The sequence below is a fragment of the Lepidochelys kempii genome, chromosome 3 (genome assembly GCF_965140265.1).
Source record: "Lepidochelys kempii isolate rLepKem1 chromosome 3, rLepKem1.hap2, whole genome shotgun sequence".
NCBI lineage: Eukaryota > Metazoa > Chordata > Testudines > Cheloniidae > Lepidochelys > Lepidochelys kempii.
Window position 1 is genome coordinate 122,265,623 of NC_133258.1, and position 25,858 is coordinate 122,291,480.

The following is a 25,858-nucleotide window of genomic DNA, read 5'->3' on the forward strand; positions in this document are numbered from 1 at the left end:
ATGAAACTGTAATTTCCTCTAATGCCTACAAAAAACTTGACAATGATTAGGTTGCTGGTGTCCTGAGACCACTGCCTGTCATGCTGAACAATGCTGTCTTACTACTTCCTTGTACTCCCCCATCTGTCTGTACCCATTTGGTGTCTCTTTTCCTATACTTAGATTGTAAGCTCTTTGGGGCAGATACTGTCTTTTTGTTGTGTTTGTACAGTGCCTGGCATGATGTGGTCCTACAATAATACAAATAATAAATAATAAAAAGGAAAGAAAAATGTCTTTCTACCCTTCTAAAGAGAACAAGTTTATCTATGAGTCTCTCTCTCCAAATGTGACTCACAGTTCCCTTGGCCTTTGGTTAGACTGATGCAAGCCTCTCACTAGGGACCACTCATGAGGAAGCCTAGTAAAGTAACTGGCAAATAGAAACCAGAATGGGAGAACTGAATGGGTCCTCCCCTTTTAAAGAACATGACAAATTTCTGTTGATTTTCCTACTCTGGTGAAAAAGAAAACAATTGGTCAGTAATGAGTTAAGGAATATAATGTCACAAATCAGCTCTTCACCCCTTTAATGATTACAGGGCAGTTGAGAAAGACAGAGGCATACACTCCTGTATAAGGAAACAAGCATCTGGCTATGTATCTATGGAATCAGCTTGCTCAACTTCTAACTATAAGAAGTGTCCTAAAAATTCAGTATGCAGGCATAGGACTGGAAGGACTTATGAGCCACAGAACACATTTCTTCTGCTCAGCAGCAGCACTTCCTAAACCATTTGCACTAATTAACTTCAATGGCCAACTATCAATAAAGTTTTCACACGTTTTTTGGGACTTAGATGCTCAAGCAAGGGTTGCATTCTGCGTTGGACAAGGTCACCTCTGGCTGCTTAGATAAACAACAAAGGCTCAAAAGCAATTCAAGCTTTTAACTCAATTACCCTCAAGGAAGAGTAAAGCCTAGAGACTAGAAGATAATTTCCATAGGTTTTTACTCAAACTATTCAAGAAAAAGAACAGAGAAAGGAAAAAACAAAACCAGAGGAACTCTTGATGGATGCAATCTTCTCTTTAAAACAAATGTTCTGTGCTCCTGATTGAATATGCCATCAGATAGCTCATGAAAGATGGAGTTTCTTCCTTATTTAGGAAGGATTCCTGGTCAATGAAATAGTTCTAAAGATGTCAGGGTGTGTCACTTTCCACTCATCCATCTCAAAGCAAAATGTGTCTGTGAATCAGCAGCAGAAGGCAACAGCAGCACAAGAAGATGAACTACACTTAGGCTCTCTCCTTGGAGTAATGTAGAGGTTTTTTTACACAGGTTTGGTGTGTTGCACAGTAATAGCATTATCAGAGTCCAGCAGAACTACAGCAACTCAGGAGAAAAATCTTGGAGTTCAGTGGATGCATTGTTTGTAAGGGCCAAGTCTGCATCCAAACTTTCTTTTTTATGAACTTGTGTGCACTCTCACCTTTCTCAGGATAGCACCCTACAACTTAAGACCCAATACAGAGATACTGTCAGGTCACATAGCTTAAAACTTTCCTGAACTAGAAGAAAGACTGGGAAGAATATTAGAGCAGTGTAACAGTGTAATTTTGAGGAGGATAAAAGACAAACTTTGTATGATTGGCTCTTAGAACCTGCCAGTTTCATGGAAAGAGAGAGCAGTCAGTCATGAATAGTTATGTTAAAGGTGTATTATTTATCTTTTATGCATTCTAGTTGCCCTTAATTACTGTATATTATAGCAAAGCATTCGCAAATTCTCATTTGCTATTTCTTTTGCGCCAAAGACTCATATCTTGGAATCAAAAGCACAATAAATACATGCAGTAGATCATATGAAAATAAGTTCATTTTAGTCTATACTGAGCAAGTGAGCCATGAAAATGAATCAAATACTTTTCATATTTTTGAGTACACTGGAACATATATCCTGCATTACAATCCATTGTATCATTAAGGCACTCATGGAATCACTGCTGAAAGTTGAAATATTTTACTTCACTTTAAATTGAACTTCTCATTTCTATCCTTTTGAATGTCGTCAATTACTGTATTTTCATATTTCTATCTAACAAAATTAAAGTTCCTAATTTCTGGCAACAGTCCTTAGAATTCTTCATTACTCATCCATCAGAAAGAGTGACACTAGAAGTGGAAGGTTGGACATATGACCAGGGAAGAGTATAAAAATATTGCTCGGGCATGTAGGAATGTTATCAGGAGGGCCAAATCGCACCTGGAGCTGCAGCTAGCCAGAGATGTCAAGAGTAACAAGAAGGGTTTCTTCAGGTATGTTGGCAACAAGAAGAAAGCCAAGGAATGTGTGGGCCCCTTACTGAATGAGGGAGGCAACCTAGTGACAGAGGATGTGGAAAAAGCTAATGTACTCAATGCTTTTTTTGCCTCTGTTTTCACTAACAAGGTCAGCTCCCAGACTGCTGCGCTGGGCATCACAAAATGCGGAAGAGATGGCCAGCCCTCTGTGGAGATAGAGGCGGTTAGGGACTATTTAGAAAAGCTGGACGTGCACAAGTCCATGGGGCCGGACGAGTTGCATCCGAGAGTGCTGAAGGAATTGGCGGCTGTGATTGCAGAGCCACTGGCCATTATCTTTGAAAACTCGTGGCGAACCGGGGAAGTCCCGGATGACTGGAAAAAGGCTAATGTAGTGCCAATCTTTAAAAAAGGGAAGAAGGAAGATCCTGGGAACTACAGGCCAGTCAGCCTCACCTCAGTCCCTGGAAAAATCATGGAGCAGGTCCTCAAAGAATCAATCCTGAAGCACTTGCATGAGAGGAAAGTGATCAGGAACAGCCAGCATGGATTCACCAAGGGAAGGTCATGCCTGACTAATCTAATCGCCTTTTATGATGAGATTACTGGTTCTGTGGATGAAGGGAAAGCAGTGGATGTATTGTTTCTTGACTTTAGCAAAGCTTTTGACACGGTCTCCCATAGTATTCTTGTCAGCAAGTTAAGGAAGTATGGGCTGGATGAATGCACTATAAGGTGGGTAGAAAGCTGGCTAAATTGTCGGGCTCAACGGGTAGTGATCAATGGCTCCATGTCTAGTTGGCAGCCGGTATCAAGTGGAGTGCCCCAAGGGTCGGTCCTGGGGCCGGTTTTATTCAATATCTTCATAAATGATCTGGAGGATGGTGTGGATTGCACTCTCAGCAAATTTGCGGATGATACTAAACTGGGAGGAGTGGTAGATACGCTGGAGGGGAGGGATAGGATACAGAAGGACCTAGACCAATTGGAAGATTGGGCCAAAAGGAATCTGATGAGGTTCAATAAGGATAAGTGCAGGGTCCTGCACTTAGGACGGAAGAACCCAATGCACAGCTACAGACTAGGGACCGAATGGCTAGGCAGCAGTTCTGCAGAAAAGGACCTAGGGGTGACAGTGGACGAGAAGCTGGATATGAGTCAGCAGTGTGCCCTTGTTGCCAAGAAGGCCAATGGCATTTTGGGATGTATAAGTAGGGGCATAGCGAGCAGATCGAGGGACGTGATCGTTCCCCTCTATTCGACATTGGTGAGGCCTCATCTGGAGTACTGTGTGCAGTTTTGGGCCCCACACTTCAAGAAGGATGTGGATAAATTGGAGGGAGTCCAGCGAAGGGCAACGAAAATGATTAGGGGTCTGGAACACATGAGTTATGAGGAGAGGCTGAGGGAGCTGGGATTGTTTAGCCTGCAGAAGAGAAGAATGAGGGGGGATTTGATAGCTGCTTTCAACTACCTGAAAGGGGGTTCCAAAGAGGATGGCTCTAGACTGTTCTCAATGGTAGCAGATGACAGAACGAGGAGTAATGGTCTCAAGTTGCAGTGGGGGAGGTTTAGATTGGATATTAGGAAAAACTTTTTCACTAAGAGGGTGGTGAAACACTGGAATGCGTTACCTAGGGAGGTGGTAGAATCTCCTTCCTTAGAGGTTTTTAAGGTCAGGCTTGACAAAGCCCTGGCTGGGATGATTTAACTGGGAATTGGTCCTGCTTTGAGCAGGGGGTTGGACTAGATGACCTTCTGGGGTCCCTTCCAACCCTGATATTCTATGATTCTATGATTCTATGAAATGGGTTGCAGAAGCTATTCCACTAAAAAGACAGAGGAATCTTGCTTTCTTCTTTCATTAAGTCCATCATCATGACAATCAGAAGCACATGGCTAGGAAAAGGAAGATCTGCATCAATGACAAGGCATTACAGAAATATTGTTTCTGCTATGAACACCACCATCCAACATAAAGTAGGAGTGGGCAAAAAGACTGCCTCATGCACTACCCAGCATGGAGTGAAAGACTGAAAAAAATAACATTTCTATCACTGAATGGAAATGGATTCACTGGAAGCCAAAAGTAATCAAGCTTCTCTGAAAATCACTTAAGGTGCCTTAGTATGTATTTAAATGCTTAGCCGTTAGCATCCAAGTCTGAAAGATTTGGCTTTTAAAAAAAGCCATTTAATTGGAGAATATTGGAAACAGAGGTCATCAACTAGATTTCACTGGTTTATAACATTGCGGAATCAGTTAAATACTCATTCTGCCTTTTTCCACACTACTTTTTACCCATTTAATTGAAGCACCAACAGTTTTCCCTATACACAATGAGCACAAAATACAGATGTAGCTATGTAATATCACTGTCTAATTTTTGGTAGACAGAGGAAGTGCTCCTGGCTGCCTTTGTGTGGGCAAACATTCAAATTCTTCCTCCACAAAATTGAAAAGTTTTGTCTCAGATTATAAATATTTAAATAAAAGTAGATTTAAAAATATTTTAATGTTAAATAACCAGACAAATAGGCTTCAAGGTTACTGGCCCCAGCTAGAAGGTATCTAGAAGACAATGGTGCAGGAACAGCTCTATGAAATCATTGTAGCTATGGCTGCGTAGGCCATTGGTGAAGTTAGTCAAATCCTACAACTTTCTTCCACAGAGTAAAATGAATGGCTCATCCATCCAATATCATAATTTAAAATCCTAGAATGCTGTGGTGATGTGTGAATCTACAGTCCAGATCTTTTTAATTAAGATGCTATGTTAAAAAAGTATACCTTCATGCAGCTCTTGCAACTCTCCCACAAGAAACAGGAATCACAACTGTCTTCATGTACTTTAGTGTGAAAAGTCTTGCTTCAATTAAAAAAGCGAACACCACAAGGATTGGACAGAGTTTTAAAATACTCAGTATGTTCATGTCCTGATTTGTCAGTGGTAACCCCTAGAACATAAACTAATCTAAATAAAGTTACTTTAAAAACTTTTGTGGGAAACTGGATACCTCAGGGGATCCATAACGAGATATAGAATATCATCTTCTGCTGATACAAATCCAAGCCAAGTGGTAGCAATAGCTGTTTGGTGTACTAAATTCAGTTCCCAGTGGATGGGTGTAACTGAATTGGGTACATGCATTTGTTGGAAGTCTCAGCAGACAGAACGAGTTTGGGCATGTGAATCCCATACCAGATGCACTCACCTCACCTACCAGATACGACACAATCTCTGATTGCCATGTCCCACAAGAAGCCAAAAGTAGACAGAGACTGAAGTCTCCAACTGCCATTCCCTGTTCTCTATCTGGAAAATGGAGCTTCAGTTTCATCTCCTGGCTTGCTGATCCATGTAGGAAATCACTAAAAGTACAGAGCCCTGTGAATAGGAAAGGAATTCTTCCACTGTCTAAGCAAGAATACAGGCAGGTAGGTAGCACATAGAGATGTCTATGTGGAAGTAGATCTAACTGATAACAGATAAGGAGGGATCACAACATGTTACTTCGCACAGGCCTTTGAACAACATGGGTGCAGCAGTTCAAAACACTTTGTGAACTATCAATGACATCAGAGCTGGTACTAAAGCAGTAGTTTTATCTTGGTAATACAACTATCTCCTATGCCATGAAGGCAAATTTATACATGGTAGTTGAGGCTAAGATTTTGTCACAGATAGGCCTGAATAAAGAATGGGACTGGCTGGGTCACTACAAAAAATAATTTTCCCTCTGTTGATACTCATGCCTTCTTGACCACTGTTGGGAATGGGCCACATCCACCATGATTGAATTGGCCTCATTAGCACTGCCCCCCCGCCACACACCTTGGTAAGGCATCTCCCATCTTTTCATGTGCTGTATATTTATACCTGCCTCCTTTTTTTTTTCACTCCATGCACCTGATGAAGTGGGTTATAGCCCACGAAAGCTTTTGCCCAAATAAATTTGTTTAGACTCTAAAGTGCCACAAGGACTCCTCATTGTTTTTGCTGATACAGACTAACACGGCTACCACTCAGAAACCTAGGCCTTCTAGGTGTAACTACAATACAAATAAAAGTCTGAAAGACAGACAGACATACAAAGAATAATGCCAGCTACAAAAACATAGAATCATAGACTTCAAGGTCAGAAGGGACCATTCTGATCGTCTAGTCTGACCTCCTGCATAATGCAGGCCACAGAATCTCACCTACCCACTCCTGTAACAAACCCCTGACCTATGTCTGAGCTATTGAAGTCCTCAAATCATGGTTTAAAGACTTCAAGGTGCAGAGAATCCTACAGCAAGTGCTCCCCGCTACAGAGGAAGGTGAAAAACCCCCAGGGCCTCTGCCAATCTGCCCTGGAGGAAAATTCCTTCCTGACCCCATATAGGGTGATCAGCTAAACCCTGTGCATGTGGGCAAAACTCACCAGCCAGACACTCAGGAAAGAATTCTTTGTAGTAACTCAGATCCCACCCTATCTAGCATCCCATCACAGGCCATTGGGCATATTTACTGCTAATATTCAAAGATCAATTAATTGACAAAATTAGGCTATCCCATCATACCATCCCCTCCATAAACTTATCAAACTTAGTCTTGAAGCCAGATATGTCTTTTGCCTCCCCTGCTCCCCTTGGAAGGCTATTCCAGAACTTCACTCCTCTGATGGTTAGAAACCTTCATCTAATTTCAAGTCTAAACCTCCTGATGGCAAGTTTATATCAATTTGTTCTCGTGTCCACATTGCTACTAAGCTTAAATAATTCCTCTCCCTCCCTGGTATTTATCCCTCTGATATATTTATAAAGAGCAATCATAGCTCCCCTCAGCCTTCTTTTGGTTAGGCTAAACAAGCCAAGCTCTTTGAGTCTCCTTTCAGCTCATGCCTGTCCAAAACTTAGTTTGAGATTTCTTAAAAGGTTCATAAACCACTAGGTGCACCTGGACTGGGTCACAGGTGTGTCCCAAAACACAAAGCCCAAGAAATTCCATCTCTATTATGTTTCATTAAGAAAGTTTCACACAGCTTTGTTAGCTATACTGGCAAATCCAGCTACATAAAATGAGTCAGACCAGAATACACAGGGTACCTGAAAAGAATCCTTAGCTAAGTACCCTTAGCTAACAATGCACTGAACGCATCCATCCTTAAGAAAAAGACAAAGAAGCAGAATGAGCGAACAACATTAAAAGAGACATAAGAACCCTGAAGCAGCATATACAAACTATAATTAAACTATCACAGAACCTCAGGTTGGTAGGAGGGAGGTGGTACATATCTATGCCAAAAATGAAATTAGTTTATTATAGTTTGTCAAAAAATAGATAAATCTTTAGTAAATCCTCTTCCCAACTAACAAGGAAACTATAGCCATTAATGACACAAATATTATAAGGTATAATATTTTCTCATGTTAGGCAAAAAACCCATAAGAACTACGGACTTCATAAATGCAACATGTATATGTATTTGAAAAGAGAGTGTGGGGCAGGTTTTAACTAAATTGAATTATTTACAGAATAAAGCTCTTTTCCAGAGGACTTAATGCTGGTGAATGGTTATTTTTAGGAATGGCAACAAAACAAGAATTTTGCTTTACAAAAAGTGTCAAGGTTTTGATATTTGTTTTCATTCTGATGCAGAGAGAAAATAAGACCTTCTGAAATGTACCATGTAAACAAACAAACAAACAAACAAACAACCCCCCCACCCCCACCCAGAGGAACAACACCCCAGAATAGCTAACAGCCCAGTGGTTAGGGCACTCACCTGATATGTGGGACACTCAGGTTCTACCTGGTTTGGGGCAGGGACCTGCATTTTCCACATTCCAGCTGAGTACCACCAGGTTATAGAGTCAGTTTCTCTAACTGGTACAGGGAATATTTAACTATTTATACAAAGTAGAACAGTTCCAAAAAGGAAGACTGAGGGAGAGAGAAAGAGCCCTGGATAGGGATGACTAGCACCATTTGACTTCCGTCTCATGAACCTAATGGGGTTCGAGAAAGATGATAATGTTATCTTCTTGAAATATAGAGATTAAAACAAGAGCACCACAATACTGATCATCTAAAACTGAAAAATATATCATCCCCTGAAGGTTGATGGGTTGGACTCTGCTGGGTTGACCATTAAAGTGATTTTCAAGGTGTGACACCAGGGGCGCACTCACCTCTCGTGAGTGTCTCCTGTCGGCTGGGTGTGCCAGTTTGTGTCCATTTGTTCTTGTGTCCACATTGGCACTTAACTTAAATAACTCCTCTCCCTCCCTCGTATTTATCTCTCTGATATATTTATAGAGGGCAATCATATCTCCCCTTTTGGTTAGGCTAAACAAGCCAAGTTCTTTGAGTCTACTCTCATATGGTAGGTTTTCCATTCCTCAGATCATCCTAGTAGCCCTTCTCTGCACCTGTTCCAGTTTGAATTCATCTTTAAGTATTCCAGTTAAGGTCTCACCAGTGCCTCGTCTAATGGTACTAACACTTCCTTGTCTCTACTGGAAATCCTCGCCTGATACATCTTAGGGCTGCATTAGCCTTTTTCACAGTCGCATCACACTGATGGCTCATAGTCATCCTGTGATCAACCAATACACCAGGTCTTTCTCCTCCACTGTGACTTCCAACTGATAAATCCCCAGTTTACAGCAAAAATTCTTGTTGTTGTTAATCCTTATTGCATGGCCTTGCACTTTTCAATATTAAATATCATCCCATTTTTATTCTTCCAGTTTACCAGGTCATCCAGATTTCTTGTATGATATTCCAGTCCTCCTTGATATTGGCAATACCTCCCAACTTTGTGTCATCTGCAAATTTTATTAGCACACTCACATTTTTTGTGCCACGGTCAGTAATAAAAATGTTAAATAAGGTTGGTCCCAAGACAAATCCCTGAGGAACTCCACTAGAAACCTCCCTCCAGCCTGACATCACCTTTCAGTATGACCTGTTGTAGTCTTCCCTTTAACCAGTTCCTTATCCACCTTTCAGTTCTTATCTTAATCCCCATAGTCTCCAATGTAACTAATAATTTGTAATGTGGAACTGTATCAAATGCCTTACCGACATCCAGGAAGTTTAGATCTACTACATTTCCTTTGTCTAAAAAAATCAGTTATCTTCTCAAAGAAAGATGTTAGTAACTTTGTTACCACCTCTTGAGTACAACAATTGAAAGGATGTAACCTATCATTTAGGCTACTTACTTTTGCAGTTCACCAAGCTTGGAACAGATCATTTAACTTTAGTAAACATCCTAATAGTCCTTTCTTATCTTAATTACCTGTTAATCACCTTGATTATAAACAGGTTTCAGAGTAACAGCCGTTTTAGTCTGTATTCGCAAAAAGAAAAGGAGTACTTGTGGCACCTTAGAGACTAACCAATTTATTTGAGCATAAGCTTTCGTGAGCTACAGCTCACTTCATCAGATGCAACTCACGAAAGCTTATGCTCAAATAAATTGGTTAGTCTCTAAGGTGCCACAAGTACTCCTTTTCTTGATTATAAACAAAATTCTGACTCCATGCCTCAGGGGCACAAGCTGGAAGTAGTCCCCTGTCTCCTCTGCAGAACATTGCACATGCCTGCCTCAGGCTTGCCGTTGGAGGGGAGGGGGAAGCAACACCCTCCATGTCCCCCCAAACCATGTCTATTGTTTAGGGGTGCAATGCCCCTGTTTGCCCCCCCCCAATCCACCAATGCTCTTAACAGCTCCTTTAGATTTAAATCAATGTAGTCAGACAGAATATCAGCAAGCAGGTAAACTGAGGTACATATATTCATAAAAAATACAAATCTCCCTCATTTTCCACAGGGCAATAATGTTATTTTCTGAGCAGTGACTGACAGATATCCCACTTTTGTTATATTACCGGTGTAAGTCACTAATTCTGTTTAAAATATAGAATCTATGGCAATTTACTATTTATGTCTAATCAAGTACTTCTAATATGGTTACAAATCTTTATTTCTGCAATGGTCTCATTACACTGAGTCTTGGAGAAACATGACATTTGACAATATCTTACCGCTATATCACCACGGCAGTTTCGGGATTGGCAAGTGCCAGCTATTCTGTTTGGAATCAGCACATCCTCCCAGCAAGATGGACCCTTTAAAATAAAATCCAAACAACTTTTTAAATCTAATGGTTAAGAAAACATATACAAGTTTCTCTTTATTGGAACTTTGCTAGACGGGAACTTTATTACTCTTCTGCTAACAAAATACAGTCAAAGGTTCTAAAAGTGGCAAAAAGACATTTGTCATTAAAGCTTAATCATTAATAGAAAATGCAGCTCCTTCTGTTCTGTGTCTAGTGTTCCTAAGAACACTCAAACTCTCAACTCTGTATTCCCAAAGCTTAAAGTTAGCCAGGGATACTTTCTTCATCATGATTAAAAATGCTACAGAAGACCCATGTTCTGTCTGAATAATGTTTATCTGAGCCTATAGTTGATCGACTGAAAATGGAAAAATTACAACAATGTTGTTCAGAGGGGGATATATGGAATAAGGTCAGGAAAATGTTAAGAGACTTTCTTGTATTTCAGAGTGGTAGCTGTGTTAGTCTGTATCGGCAAAACACTTTCTTTGTTGGGCCTGTCCTGAAGTAGGTGACTTCTGGGTATTCTTCTGGCTCTGTCAATCTGTTTCTTCACTTCAGCAGGTGGGTATTGTAATTTTAAGAACTCTTGATAGAGATCTTATAGGGTGTTTGTCTCTGTCTCAGGGATTGGAGCAAATGCGGTTGTATCTTAGAGCTTGGCTATAGACAATGGATTGTGTGATGTCCCCTGGATGAAAGCTGAAGGCATGTAGGTAAGTACAGCAGTCAGTAGGTTTCCGGTACAGGGTGGTGTTTATGTGACCATCGCTTATTAGCACTGTAGTGTCCAGGAAGTGGATCTCTTGTGTGGACTGATCCAGGCTGAGTTGACGGTGGGATGGAAATTGTTGAAATCATGGTGGAATTCCTCAAGGGCTTCTTTTCCATGGGTCCAGATGTTGAAGATGTCATCAAGGTAGCGTAAATAGAGTAGGGGTGTTAGGGGATGACAGCTGAAGAAGCGTTGTTCTAAGTCAGCCATAAAAATGTTGGCATACTGTGGGGCCATGCGGGTAGCCATAGCAGTGCCGCTGATTTGAAGGTATACATTGTTCCCAAATGTGAAATAGTTATGGGTGAGGACAAAGTCACGAAGTTCAGCCACCAGGTTTGCCATGACATTATCAGGGATACTGTTCCTGATGGCTTGTAGTCCATCTTTGTGTGGAAAGTTGGTGTAGAGGGCTTCTACATCCATAGTGTCCAGGATGATGTTTTCTGGAAGATCACCAATGGATTGCAGTTTCCTCAGGAACTCAGTGGTGTCTCGAAGATAGCTGGGAGTGCTGGTAGCATAGGGCCTGAGGAGAGAGTCTACATAGCCAGACAATCCTGCTGTCAGGGTGCTAATGCCTGAGATGATGGAGCGTCCAGGATTTCCAGGTTTATGGATCTTGGGTAGCAGACAGAATACCCCGGGTTGGAGTTCTAGGGGAGTGTCTGTGCAGATTTGTTCATGTGGTTTTTCAGGGAGTTTCTTGCGCAAATGGTGTAGTTTCTTTTCTTTCAGTGGTATGAGAGGGTAATGGCCTGTAGAATGTGGTGTTGGAGAGCTGCCTAGCAGCCTCTCGTTCATATTCCGAACTATTCATGATGACGACAGCACCTTTGTCAGCCGTTTTGATTATGATGTCAGAGTTGTTCCTGAGGCTGTGAATGGCATTGTGTTCTGCACGGCTGAGGTTATGGGGCAAGTGATGCTGCTTTTCCACAATTTCAGCCCCTGCACGTCGGCGGAAGCACTCTATGTGGAAGTCCAGTCTGTTGTTTCAACCTTCAGGATGAGTCATTACACAAAGTAAAAACTATTTCCCCATGCTAATTTTTCCCCTACTGTTACTCATGCCTTCTTGTCAACTGTTTGAAATGGGCCATTCTGATTATCACTACAAAAGTTTTTTTCTCCTGCTGATAAAGCCCACCTTAATTGATTAGTCTCGTTACAGTTGCTATGGCAACACCCATTTTTTCATGTTCTCTGTGTATATATATCTTCCTACTGTATTTTCCACTGCATGCATCTGATGAAGTGGGTTTTAGCCCACGAAAGCTTATGCCCAAATAAGTTTGTTAGTCTCTAAGGTGCCACAAGTACTCCTCATTTTTTTTCTTGTATTTGTTTTCTTAACCATTTAAGTGGCTTCTGTTTTACTGAGATTAAAGTCAATGCACAAGAAAGGACTTGGGCCTACCTATCACATGGACTTTAATAACTTTAATTTAAACCAACAAGAGAATTGCTTCAGACTTTCTTCGATCATCTTCATCATCACCACCTCTAAGTATAATACACATTAGTAATTAAAAAGTATACAAGGGAGTAAGACCATATCGATGGTGTTTGAATTATTATTATAATATCTCACCTAATTATTCTGTTAAAGAAAAAAGCCATTTCTAAAGTAAACAGATAGAAAATCCTGAATGGTCATTGCTACAACATGTTGAATGAAAACAATGATATTTATGGTTGTGATAAAAGACAGACAAGAAGAAAGAGCTTCCAAGTTAAAGACTACAGTCATCGTTATTATTGCAAAGTATTATATCTGTAAACTACGCAAGTATCGCCTGGTACCCAAAACACTCAAAATTACAATGAGGCTTCCAATTTTATGTTAATCTCAAAACTACTATTAACAAATGAATGATAGAATGGTGTGACAGAAACAAGAAACACACTCACACACCCCACCGATAAGAACAAAGAATAAAGGCTTTAACCATTAAAAACATTATTAACCAAATTTAGATACTGCATAGGACAGTCACTGCTGAAGGAATTAAGTAGTAAACTATACGGAAACCCTACCATGTGAAAGGTTTATTTATACTAAAGCAAAAACTGGATCTGTCAGCATTTGGGAATGACTATGTAAATTGTGGCCAGATTGCAAAAAACAAATCCCCAAACTTACCCTGAACTCAGAATGAACCATACCCTTTCCACCCGCTCTAACTCTTAGGGAAAGAACAGCCCTTTGGCAAGCTCTAGTGATTACATTATTTGCAGTTACTATTGAGTATGAATAAAGGTTGTTCCAATGAAAGCCCCATGGTGAATGCAAGGTTGCTTCCACGAGAAAGTAATGCAGTCTCACCTCTCTAGCTCTCTTAGTCCAGAGCTTCAAGTCTCTACAGATTTGGCACCTGTCCCAGATGTGACCCTCATCTAGGCACTTTCAACAGGTGGAATGAGGGTCACTTACCAGGACAGACTTCTTGCAGCCGGTGCAAGGCTTAAGGGAAAACATTTTGCAAAGCAAGCCAACATGCTCCGTCTACCAATCTCAGGCAGCAAGAAGGACCTAATGGGGCAACTCCAAACTTTACACTACCACACAGCAGCATGAGGCAGGAGAAAGTTCATGCACCAAACGGGGAAAATCTCCAACTCCGGACTCATGCACTGGGCATGCACACACCTGAAGTGGAAAGGACACGTGCAACATAGCTCAAGGAACAACAGTGACACCCACTGACTTCACTAGTGTAAGATTGGACCCAAGACACCTAATTCTTCTCTCACCTACACCATTGTAAACTGGTGTAACTCTCTCAAAGTCAATGGAGCTATACCAGCATAAGTGATAGAAGAATCAGGCACAAGGTCTCTACACAAGGAAGTTTATAACCTATCCTGGAAGGACATTACCAGCCATAGCACTTATTATCAAAGCTTCATAAGCAGCAAACACTACAGATCATTTTTTTTTTTTTGCTGGTGTACCTTCACTGAAATCAATGGATGCACACCAGCATAAAATTTGCCCAAACTTCTGGAAATAAGAGTTTCCAGGATTGGTCTCCAAGTCAAAGAAATATAAAATAAAGGACAGTAGTTCCGATGCAAGGAACAAGAGATATAATATACAAGGTATGAGATGAATCCAGGAAGGTTTAGAAAAACAAGTGGCTATTAAGGAGGGATTTGAAGGAAAGGACAGTTATGTTGACTGTGCCAAAGTATTTTATAAATATTACTTAATTACAACTTTCCTTTTCATTTTCTGGAGGCACAAAACTACCCAGAACAAAAAAAAAAAGATATATATTTTGCCCCTTTTGATAGCTTATTGCCTGATGTAACTTGCACTTCAAGTCAATAGTAGTGTTTCAATTTACCCTGATAGGTATTAGATTGCTAGACTACTCTGTCTCCTTAAATGCTCAGCTAGAGACCATGGCAAGGAGTCAGAAGATGTTGCTTCTGTTCTTGACTGTCACTGACATGCTGAGTGACTTAGGGAAAGTCACTTAGTCCTGGTCTACACTATGTGTGTGTGTGTGTGAAATTGATCTAAGTTACACAAGTTCAACTACGTGAATAACACAGCTGAAGTCGAGGTACTTAGATCGACTTACCGTGGTGTCTTCACTGCGGTGAGTCAACAGCTGCCTCTCCCCTGTTGACTCCACCTGTGCCTCTCATGGCGGTGGAGTACAGGAGTCGATGGGAGAGCGCTCAGGGGTTGATTTATCGTGTCTAGACTAGACCCAACAAATTGATCCTCACTGGATTGATCGCTGTCCGCCGATCCGGCGGATAGTGTAGACATACCCGAAGTCCGTATCTAAACTGGCCCATTGCAAAATGAGGTTAATACTTATCACCCAAATCTGTGAAGAAGTTGCAGCTCTTCAGATGAAAGATGCTATGGTATGTAAAGTGTTGTTAATAATAATTTCACGTATTTTAAAGAGATACTGGTTAGCTGAAATCTTATATCTAACTTTCCATGTTAGTAAAGCAGCAAAAGTTATAAACCCTTGAAAATGTAATATAATTAAAATGCTGACATTTGTTTAACAATACTGGTACTAAATGTCATTGGTATAATTGTGCCAAAATAAAAACACAAATTCAAGTGAGATAAGCACTTTGAAATGCAATTTTTGTTTTGTTCTTTCCTAAGCTTTAGAAAAATCTGTCAAACTACAAATCAGCCAATCAGTCGCACTGTTGAAACACACTGCACACTACAGTGTTTATAATTATTAGTTTACATTAATCAGAGTGTATTATGAGAAGAAAAACCTCCTGATTGCAAGATTAAAGAGACTGCCCTTCATGTAGTAGTCACATGGCTCCTAGAGAAAGCTGCAGATCAAAATAAAAACACCACTGATTTTTTTTTAAATGTGTAAAAGGGAAAAGAGCAGAATAAAAATGAAGTATCAAGAAGACTGGAATATGAATGAATAAGAAAAAAATAAAGAGTATAGTTCAATTTACTTTTAATTGTAATATATGTTTTTATTTTTTCTGTTTCAGTTTTTTTGGGGGAGAGGTGTGGGGGTGGGAGGCATATTGGATCGTAGGTCCATGATAAAGACAGGAAAGACTGGGAGGATTCAGGTGCCCTTAAATGTATCGCTAGAAACTTGATTAAACTGGGACTACTTTCCAGCCGTAGTGAAGGTTTAACTTTATTTTAAAAGCTGCAGCTGCATTTTGATCCCTTGCAATCATCACTTTAAAAAAATGAAAAACTGGAGAGGTGTTCTTGAGATCTCAGATGACAAATTATTCAAAATGCATTAGTTAGATTGAGTTGTTGACCTGTGAAATCAGAGAAAGGTCGGAAACAGAGGTCAACAATAGAATTCAGTGATTCATCAAATAGTTTGAATCATTTAGAAGTCTGGAAACTATCCATGTATTTAATGCTTTGTATTTCCCCTGCTTTATATTCTTCCCCAGTGAACAATATGAAGTAGAATATCATTAAAACACATCTTTGTAACTACTAATATCTACATGGGCGACATAAATCATTAAAATGTTGAGCAAATGACCCAAGTGAGGGACAAACATTAATGCAAAAAAGATTTTTAAAGTAATGTAAGGAATAACGTCTGGTGCATAAGAGAATTCAAACCAGAATACAAGTCACTAAGGGAGTGCTACAGTATATCTAAGCCAAGTCCAGTGGCAACTTCTCACATTCCTTTGGAGAATATCCTCTATGGCCTTTGTCTATTCTAGACAAATTTGGTGTGCTAAGCACAGCTTGGCTCTCCCAGAATGCTTCTAATTCCTTGCACCCACAAACAAAAGATCTCCTATGCAAAAGGTGCTGAAACCACTCTTTGGATTAGGTTTTCTTTTCGTTACTGCTACAGGGCCAGCATGCAGTGTGGCCTCTGGCATCACAGACACAATTGTGGCCTTTCCGCCATTATCATCCCTCAGTCACTTGCTGGTGAATTGTCTGTTGCGCTTGCTGAACTTCATTGCACAAGGGGTTAAGTTTGTCAGAAACTACTTATCTGTGCAAGTTGTGCTGAACACAAAGTAACAGAAATCAGTGCAAAAAGTTTAAAAAATTAACCAAATGTCCTTGCAAGAAATTACACCCTGGACACTATGGCCAAAGCATTTATGTTACAGCTGTCAGCCCAAGCATTCCACTGTTGCACACTCTTAACATGCTGCTTTATCTACTTGCAATTGCAATATATTCCATCCTTCTATTTGAGGCATGAAAACTACTCATGCACTTATTCCAACAGCAAAATAGTGTACAATTTAACACAGGCCATGAGTGTTGGGGGAATAGACATTGCTTACTCAACATGCTGTCAGACATCAAGTGCATGTTATAACATCTTAGCAGAAAACAATTAATCTTAGCCATTATTTTCTCCTAATTCTCACTACTTATGTTTGAGAGGCTTTCATAAAGCAAGCATTTGAGCTTTACAATCACATTTTGGGGCAATGCATGTTTTCCTAAACCTGCATATATGCTCTCATAGATTTTCTATTCATGGAGCTGGTCCTTCAATATCACCCCTCTGAAAAATTATAGGGCAATTATCAGTCTTTCCCTTCCTCATTTTGAAAACTGGCTCTGCTCCCATTGCAGAGATGCTTCACAAAGCAATGTTTTTCAGCAGCCTATTGGTGTTCAATAAGTAACCTCTGCTAGTCCAGTTTCACTGATAGCTTTCCTCTCTTCCTGCCCCTTTGCTAATCCTTTTGTTGCAAAAATCTAGTGCCTCCAAACCTCTTATTCTTATACACTGTGAGAATTTCCATAACAGTTCTCAAGTCCAAAGAACAAGTGCCTTGCAAGAAGGCACTGGAATCTGGAAAAGGAACTGAAATGATTACTTTTATTGATTTTTTCAGGATTTTAATGGTCAGATGGTATTGCTGTGGTATTACTCATAATTTTGTATGTTTCATTTTAATGGTCCCTGCAGCTTCATGGATGCCCCAAAGCAGGTGTCAGAGATAGGCAGATGACATACACAGGAGTGGACTGGCTGACAAAATTGAGGTCCATCCATGAAAGGGAAGGACAGGGAGGATTTGTTTTAATTCCTGAATATACACAGAGAAATGAATAAGGATTTGGACTGAAGGTATCACATTTTTGTCAATGCAATTAACACTTACAGTACAGTAGTTTAGATATGCATCAGAGCTATTATGTTGAGAGCGTTCACCAGTGGTTAAACAGCACCCTCACCCAGTCTCAACTCCCCTAACCAAGAATATTACCCTCTGCTAATAATCCCCATGTACACCAAATTTCCATTGCTGAATGAGGGTATGTTTGTTCTGAGCACAGTACAGGATGGTACATCCAAACAGAGCCTTTCATCCTTTTTATTAAAGCAGTAATGCAGAGGACAAATTAAGACTTACATATACAGCGATTTATTTTTATGAATTCTTTAACAGATTTAATTTAGGAGAACCATCTGATTATCTTCAGCTTTTCAAGCTCTCTTTACTAAGAATAATCTGACTGCTGTGTGAGCAAAGTTTGTAGCTACCCAGATTAGAGTCGGGCAAAGACCACATGATGTGCTTCTAAGTGTTAAGAGATTAGAGATCTCATTTAAATTCAGAATGAGTAAATCTATTTGAACAACAACATTTATTATCGTGTAGCACTTCATATCTATTTCAGGTTGCTTTATATCTTGATAATTATGCATATAACTGGACTATGTTTATTAAATGAGATAAGGTGCTTATTATATTTCTAGTGTCTGCCCAGATATCATCATCATATAAACATTATTACTTTGCTACCAAACAAAACCACATAAATAACAGCTTCCAGTTTTGTGTAAAATATATTGCTCTAAATCCCCAAAAAGCAGCCTAACAATGTTAGACACCTCGTTTAAAAGAAAAAAAAGAAAAAAAAAAGGTATATAGAAATGTTAAATTACCAGTTTAACCAGGAGATTTTTACCAGTCTTTTTACAATTTGTTCCATTTACAGTACTTGAAATGTTATCATAAAATAATTGTCAGTGTGTTTTGGCAGGCGGAGAGCAGTGGCTGCTGGCTGGGAGCCCAGCTCCTGAAGGCACAGCAGTGTAGAAGTAAGGATGACATGGTATGGTGTTGCCACCCTTACTTCTCCACTGCTGCATGCAGAGCTGGGCCCTCAGTCAGCAGCCAACACTCTCCAGCCACCCAGCTCTGAAGGCAGCAGCGCAGAAGTAAGGATGGCATCGTATGGTATTGCCACCTTTACTTCTGCGCTGCTGCTGGCAGGATGCTGCCTTCAGAGCTGGGTGCCTGGCCTGCAGCCACTGCTCTCCGGCCACTGGCAGAAGTAAGGGTGGCAATACCACGATCCCCTCTAAAATAACTGTACGATCGCCTGCAACTCCCTTTGGGTCAGGGACCCAATTTGAGAAACTCTGGTCTCCCCCATGAAATTGGTATAGTATAGGGTAAAAGCACACAAAAGACCAGATTTCACAGGGGGAGAGCAGATTTCACGGTCCGTGACATTTTTTTCATGGCTGTGAATTTAGTAAGGCTATAGTCATAGAACATGTACAAATCCTCATTCACATGAATAATCTCCTCAGTATCAATGGGATAAGCCACCTGAGTAATGACTTACTCATGTGAAAGTTTGCAAGATAAAAAGTCTTATATTAGCAGTGTCCTATCTTGCTCTACACAAAATTTTCAGATGTGAGTTCTGGCTCCAGTATAGGTTGGCATCTGAAGACAACCATTTTGAGAGAAGAATGTTTGGATCTCACACACAATAAACTGATTCTAATGAAGTTGCCAAGCCATGAATACAAAAAAGCTTTCAGAAGAAAAGCAGATCTGCCTCACTACCAAGCAAGAAGCTGCTCTAATGACCAAACAAAAATTTGGAGGGGAGTGCAAATACAACTGTTTTGGAAATACAGTTTGTAACAGCAGCTGGTTTGCTTGAAATCAACATATTTCTGCAATGAAATATTTCCAGAAGAAAAATTATACAAATTTATATAAGGAAAACACAATGTGGTTTCACCATTACCTACTGGCTATCGTACCATGGAATGCAGAGTCAAGCATTTTGAATGGCTAACGATTTTTACAAAACAAGATCCTTGGGATACCTGGTGCATCTCCTTATTTGTTTGGACAGTACCAAGTACTTGTTCACAGCTCAATAAACAAACAGTAATTGAAAAAAGAAAAGGAGTACTTGTGGCACCTTAGAGACTAACCAATTTATTTGAGCATAAGCTTTCGTGAGCTACAGCTCACTTCATCGGATGCATACTGTGGAAGGTACAGAAGACATTTTTATACACACAAACCATGAAAAAATGGGTGATTATCACTACAAAAGGTTTTCTCTCCCCCCACCCCACTCTCCTGCTGGTAATAGCTTATGTAAAGTGATCGCTCTCCTTACAATGTGTATGATAATCAAGGTGGGCCATTTCCAGCACAAATCCAGGGTTTAACAAGAACATCTGAGGAAAGGGGGGGTAGGGGGTAGGAAAATACAAGGGGAGGGGTGGGGTTTTAGTTGGGGGGTGAAGGTGACGGCTAGTGGTGTTCTGTTATTTAACAGAATAATAACAGAACGCCACTAGCCGTCACCTTCAGCCCCCAACTAAAACCCCTCCAACGCATTATCAAGGATCTGCAACCTATCCTGAAGGATGACCCAACACTCTCACAAATCTTGGGAGACAGGCCAGTCTTTGCCTACAGACAGCCCCCCAACCTGAAGTGAATACTCACCAGCAACCACATACCACACAACAGAACCACTAACCCAGGAACCTATCCTTGCAACAAAGCCCGTTGCCAACTGTGCCCACATATCTATTCAGGGGACACCATCACAGGGCCTAATAACATCAGCCACACTATCAGAGGCTCGTTCACCTGCACATCCACCAATCTGATATATGCCATCATGTGCCAGCAATGCCCCTCTGCCATGTACATTGGTCAAACTGGACAGTCTCTACGTAAAAGAATAAATGGACACAAATCAGATGTCAAGAATTATAACATTCAAAAACCAGTCGGAGAACATTTCAATCTCTCTGGTCACCCGATTACAGACATGAAAGTTGCGATATTACAACAGAAAAACTTCAAATCCAGACTCCAGCGAGAGACTGCTGAATTGGAATTCATTTGCAAATTGGATACAATTAACTTAGGCTTGAATAGAGATTGGGAGTGGCTAAGTCATTATGCAAGGTAACCTATTTCCCCTTGTTTTTTCCTACCCCCAGCCCCCTTCCTCAGACGTTCTTGTTAAACCCTGGATTTGTGCTGGAAATGGCCCACCTTGATTATCATACACATTGTAAGGAGAGTCATCACTTTAGATAAGCTGTTACCAGCAGGAGAGTGGGGTGGGGGGAGAGAAAACCTTTTGTAGTGATAATCACCCATTTTTTTCATGGTTTGTGTGTAGAAAAATGTCTTCTGTACTTTCCACAGTATGCATCCGATGAAGTGAGCTGTAGCTCACGAAAGCTTATGCTCAAATAAATTGGTTAGTCTCTAAAGTGCCACAAGTACTCATTTTCTTTTTTTGCGAATACAGACTAACACGGCTGTTACTCTGAAACCAGTACTTGAAAACACATCCATTAATCCATTATCTAATTTCATTTATTTTCAGCTAACACAAAGAGATCCAAGATGATCATAAATGTGTAATGGGGTATATAAACCCATGTAAGGGGTTAATACATACAGAAGAGGCAGGACATGGACTATCTGGGCTCAGTTGCAGCTGCTGCAGTTGAAGACTTGACTTTCATGGTCAATGGGAAGCTGAGAAGGAAATTCTAAGAGTCCTGCTGCATGGCCTGAGACCTCTGTGCAACAAAGGAGCTTGCAAGTCACTGAGTCAGAGAGATCAATTATTCAAAAGACAAACTCCAACTCTAGTTAGCAGGCCGTGTTTTTCACTGGGGCTGGCTAAGCAAGCTTTATTTTACAAGGCTATAGGAAGGCACAAGGTACTTTTACCCTGGGACTTTTGAGGATACAATGAATTATGGTGTGCTGAAAGTTTGGGAAGGATGACTTAACTTTGGACAAAGACTCCCCTTCCTTTTACCCCATAAGGAAGCTATGACTCTGAATGGGGACTGAACACATTTTACATGATATTCAACGACGATACAGTTTCCTTCAGCATTTGAGTGGGACAAACACCTGAACTTGCTTCACTCATGCTGATGATTAAGGATGCCATTTTCTTCCAACATCCTTGTTCACTGGTGTCACCGTACAATCTCAGTCATATAATCTCTTCATATAAAACCCAAATCAATATTAAATTGGGCTAGTACAGATGGTAACTACACACTAAAAATCATGAATATAGGAAGAAGTCCTGTATTAAACAGCCACCAAGGGATGATTGGCACAAGAAGAACATGCAGAAATGCAAACAAAAAGGAAGAGTCATTTTCCATAATTTGGCTAGAATAAGCGAAGAGTGCCATAACATATTCCATAAACAATTGTATAGCGTAAGGCCCGTGTACCCATTATAAGACATTATAATAAATTCTTCAACAAAGCTAAATGAGTCTTCATACCAGATAGGAAGGTAGCAAATACCTGCAATCAACACTACATGGGTTATGGGAAGATAAATATAATCATGATGTCACATGCTGCTGGAAAGACTTTAAACAGAAAATAGTTAGTAAAATCCTCAGTTGATGTAAATTGTCATAATCCCATTAAAGTAAGTGGAGCTACAGCTGAGGACGTGCCCTGAGAGTCTATCTTCCTTTCATATTACAAGCTGAAATATCTACCTTCCAGTTAACAGATTTCAAAAATTTCCACACTTATCAAACATTTACCAGAACTAATTCTGATTCTAACACATTCACATTACAAAGACAAAAAGAAAAGGAGTACTTGTGGCACCTTAGAGACTAACCAATTTATTTGAGCATAAGCTTTCGTGAGCTACAGCTCACTTCATCGGATGCATTCAGTGGAAAATACAGTGAGGAGATTTATATACACACAGAACATGAAAAAATGGGTGTTATCATACACACTGTAAGGAGAGTGATCACTTAAGATGAGCTATTACCAGCAGGAGAGTGGGGGGAGGGGGAGGGAAGAAAACCTTTTGTAGTGATAATAAAGGTGGGCCATTTCCAGCAGTTAACAGGAATGTCCGAGGAGCAGTGCGGGGGTGGGGGGGGGGTGGGGGGGAATAAACATACTCTGAAACCAAACATTATAAAGACAGACATTTTTTCTTCTCTCCTCTTCTTTTGGTCTCAATGCTCAACCCTGCTGGACACCAAAATCCGGGTTTACACTGCAATGAAGAAAATTGAAAGTGCACCTGAAACCCTAAAAATTATAGGAGATACTTTTCCCCAAGCTGTCTGAACAACCATATTCAATTCCTTGTCTTTTTCTAATTTTAATTACTTCGAAGTTTTCATTCTGCCTTCAAATAGATCTGAGATGCATATGGTACATAAAGAGCTGTCCCTCAGAACTGTGCAATGAGGAGATTTTTAACTGTTTGCCCAAAGTGTTTACACATCACCCTGAATCTATGATCAGTGGAGAGAGAGCCAAAGAAGACTGTGGTAAATAACTTAGAGCTGGTGACTTGTAAGATGTGTGAGGATCATCAAAATGTTATCTGAAGCACAACTGCAATATTCAATGTTTACTTAGATTTAAAAGAATCTACACCAAAGAATACTCATCAGGAGCTAGGAGTGCCCTTGGTTTAATTTGGAAAGCCCCAGGAGAAGTTTCACAATCAATCCAGCAGCAGAACTTACCCTTGCTCCCCTCCCAACCACATCATACTAATGAGCTGTCAGCAGACTCAAAGTGAATTAGAAATTACATCCCACATCACATTTTCCTCAAAACAGAAATCCTACTCTAACTGCTTCAACTCTCTCTAGTGCTCCGATAAATGGGCTCTACAGCCCTGCATGAGCCGTCTACTACTTCAGGCTATTTTGTGGCTATGTGGGACAGCACAGCCAAGGAGGCGCCCCCTCACCAAGAATGCTGTGCTGGCAGCCCCATCTCTTTTACACTGAGGGAGTCTTTGCTCTAGTATCCATGTTGACCTCAAATGTGATAGTATGACACAGGCAGAGAGATGGTCTTTTAAGTAGGAAGGTCCCAGGCCATCTAACTATAGTGCTTCTTCTGGAAATCAGTAAATAGTCTTTCAGCCAACCCTTTATTTTTTTGAAATATTTTAATTCATGACAGGTTTCAGGCTCATTGCTCTGAAAGGTGAAGTCCCCTCTTTACCCACAGAAGTAGTACAGAACAGCATGGGCAGAGATAGGGAAACTTCCCATCACTTCACCCACTATGCCACAATCCTGTTCTGGAGAAACCACCTCTAGGGCCCGGGGTCAGTCTCTGTGCCCATTTAATCTTTAGCCTCTCTGTTGAGAAAGCCAACAAGGATGCCAATTAGTGCCAAGATTGGTGGTGGTTTTTGCAAAATGGACATTTATCCAGTAGGTACTTGAATGAAATCAACCTATTTTTTGTAAGTTCCTAATCAGCTAACAAATGTTAACAACCTAGACTACATTCAAATAAGCAAGCCAGAGGAGAAAGTTTCTACATCCCAGTCACCTAACCCATTTGGTCCCTCTCTTAGGTTATTTTTAGATATATATTTTTGATGGGCACAGAAAAACACAAAAGAAAACCTGTATGTAATGCTACAAAGCCCTACTCTCCCCAATGCTTTAATACTTTGCCTGTTCTTCACTCACGCAGGATTCAATGGGAACTGCTGAGTGTACAATATTTTTGAAAAACAAGCCATTTATTTAGATGCCTAAATATGTACACAGAACTTTAGGCACCCATTTCTGAAAATACTGGTCTAGATAGAACTTGCCTCACCTGCTGTCTTGGAGTACTGAAGCAATTAAAAAGGTGAAAACTTTCTTTATCTACTCTCAATTTATGTAGTATTCTAAAACAAGAGGCCACCATTTCAAGCTGTTGGCACCCCCGATAAACACTTTAAAAATACAAAAACAACAAGAAGTCCTTGTGGCACCTTAGAGACTAACTAATTTATTTGGGCATAAGCTTTCGTGGGCTAGAAACCACTTCATTGGCTGCATGGAGTGAAAATACAGGAGCAGATATAAATACATGAAAGGATAGGGGTGTTGTTTTTGCTGATACAGACTAACACGGCTACCACTCTGAAACTTTTAAAAATACAGTGAATCAGAAAAACAAACAGCAGCTACAAAACACACAGCGCTACAAAAACAGCCATGCAGCACACTTTACAAAATAGCTATGCAGCTATTCTCCACCTGCCCTAAAAATCACCCCTAAAAATATTTGCTTCTTCAGCAACCTTCATAAAAATATATGCCTCACAGAGAGCCCTAAAGGTCAATGGATTTGAAGGAGGAGAGCACATTCCAAAGGGTAGGGGCTCTCACAGGCCAGCATGAAACATCTCTTACTCTTTACTTGTAAACCCATCTCTTAGCAGTTAGTTTTTGCCCTTCAAAATTGTTCTTCCAAAAGAGAATATATCTTTGGTGTGTCGGAACGGGGATTATTTTTTTTTTTAAACAATAATGATTGTGATTTTGTCATATCAGCACCAAAGTCATCATTGTGTCCTTAGTTTAAGCAGAACATTAAATATTTTACATTTTTCAAGTAGAGATGTATCCAATCAGCCGTACACTTTGAGGAATTCATAATCTGTGTCTAGATCTAACTTTTGCTCTTAGGTTTTTCTGGTTTTTTTAAAGTTATTTACATATGAGAAATCCCTGTAAAGAGCTAACAAAGATAAATCAATATACAAACCAAGGACTTTAAGTAGCGCTTTTGTTAAAAATGCTAACTAGACACCTTGTTGTGTAAATTCATTTGTGCTGTATGGTACCATACAAGAGATAATAAACCAAAGATTTAGGGCAAGAAAAATATATCCCCTCAGCTCTATGAATATCCCCAAATAATTATCATTTAATTCAAGTGTGATAATTGCAAATCACTTTCTTTGTTTTACATATTTTTGTTTATGAAATATTTTGTATCCTATGAAATGAAATGAAATGTCCAAGTCTTTCCATTGCAGAGAATACAAGGAGAGCTCATCAACGGAGCACTTTTCAGACTCTGATATTGTCGTGACAA

At 40.2% G+C, this 25,858-nt stretch overlaps 1 protein-coding gene across 2 annotated transcripts in view; it reads right to left on the reverse strand.

The window, feature by feature from the left end:
* Positions 1-25,858, reverse strand: part of PRKN (parkin RBR E3 ubiquitin protein ligase) — a 1,259,259-nt gene that overhangs the window by 617,626 nt on the left and 615,775 nt on the right. Inside the window, exon 5 of one of the 2 annotated variants that reach the window (XM_073337854.1) lies at positions 10,328-10,411. The exons of the other annotated variant lie outside the window; for it this stretch is intronic. Coding sequence (XP_073193955.1) covers positions 10,328-10,411 — 84 coding nt within the window. The remainder of the gene's footprint in view (positions 1-10,327; positions 10,412-25,858) is intronic. 2 annotated transcript variants of the gene reach the window in all.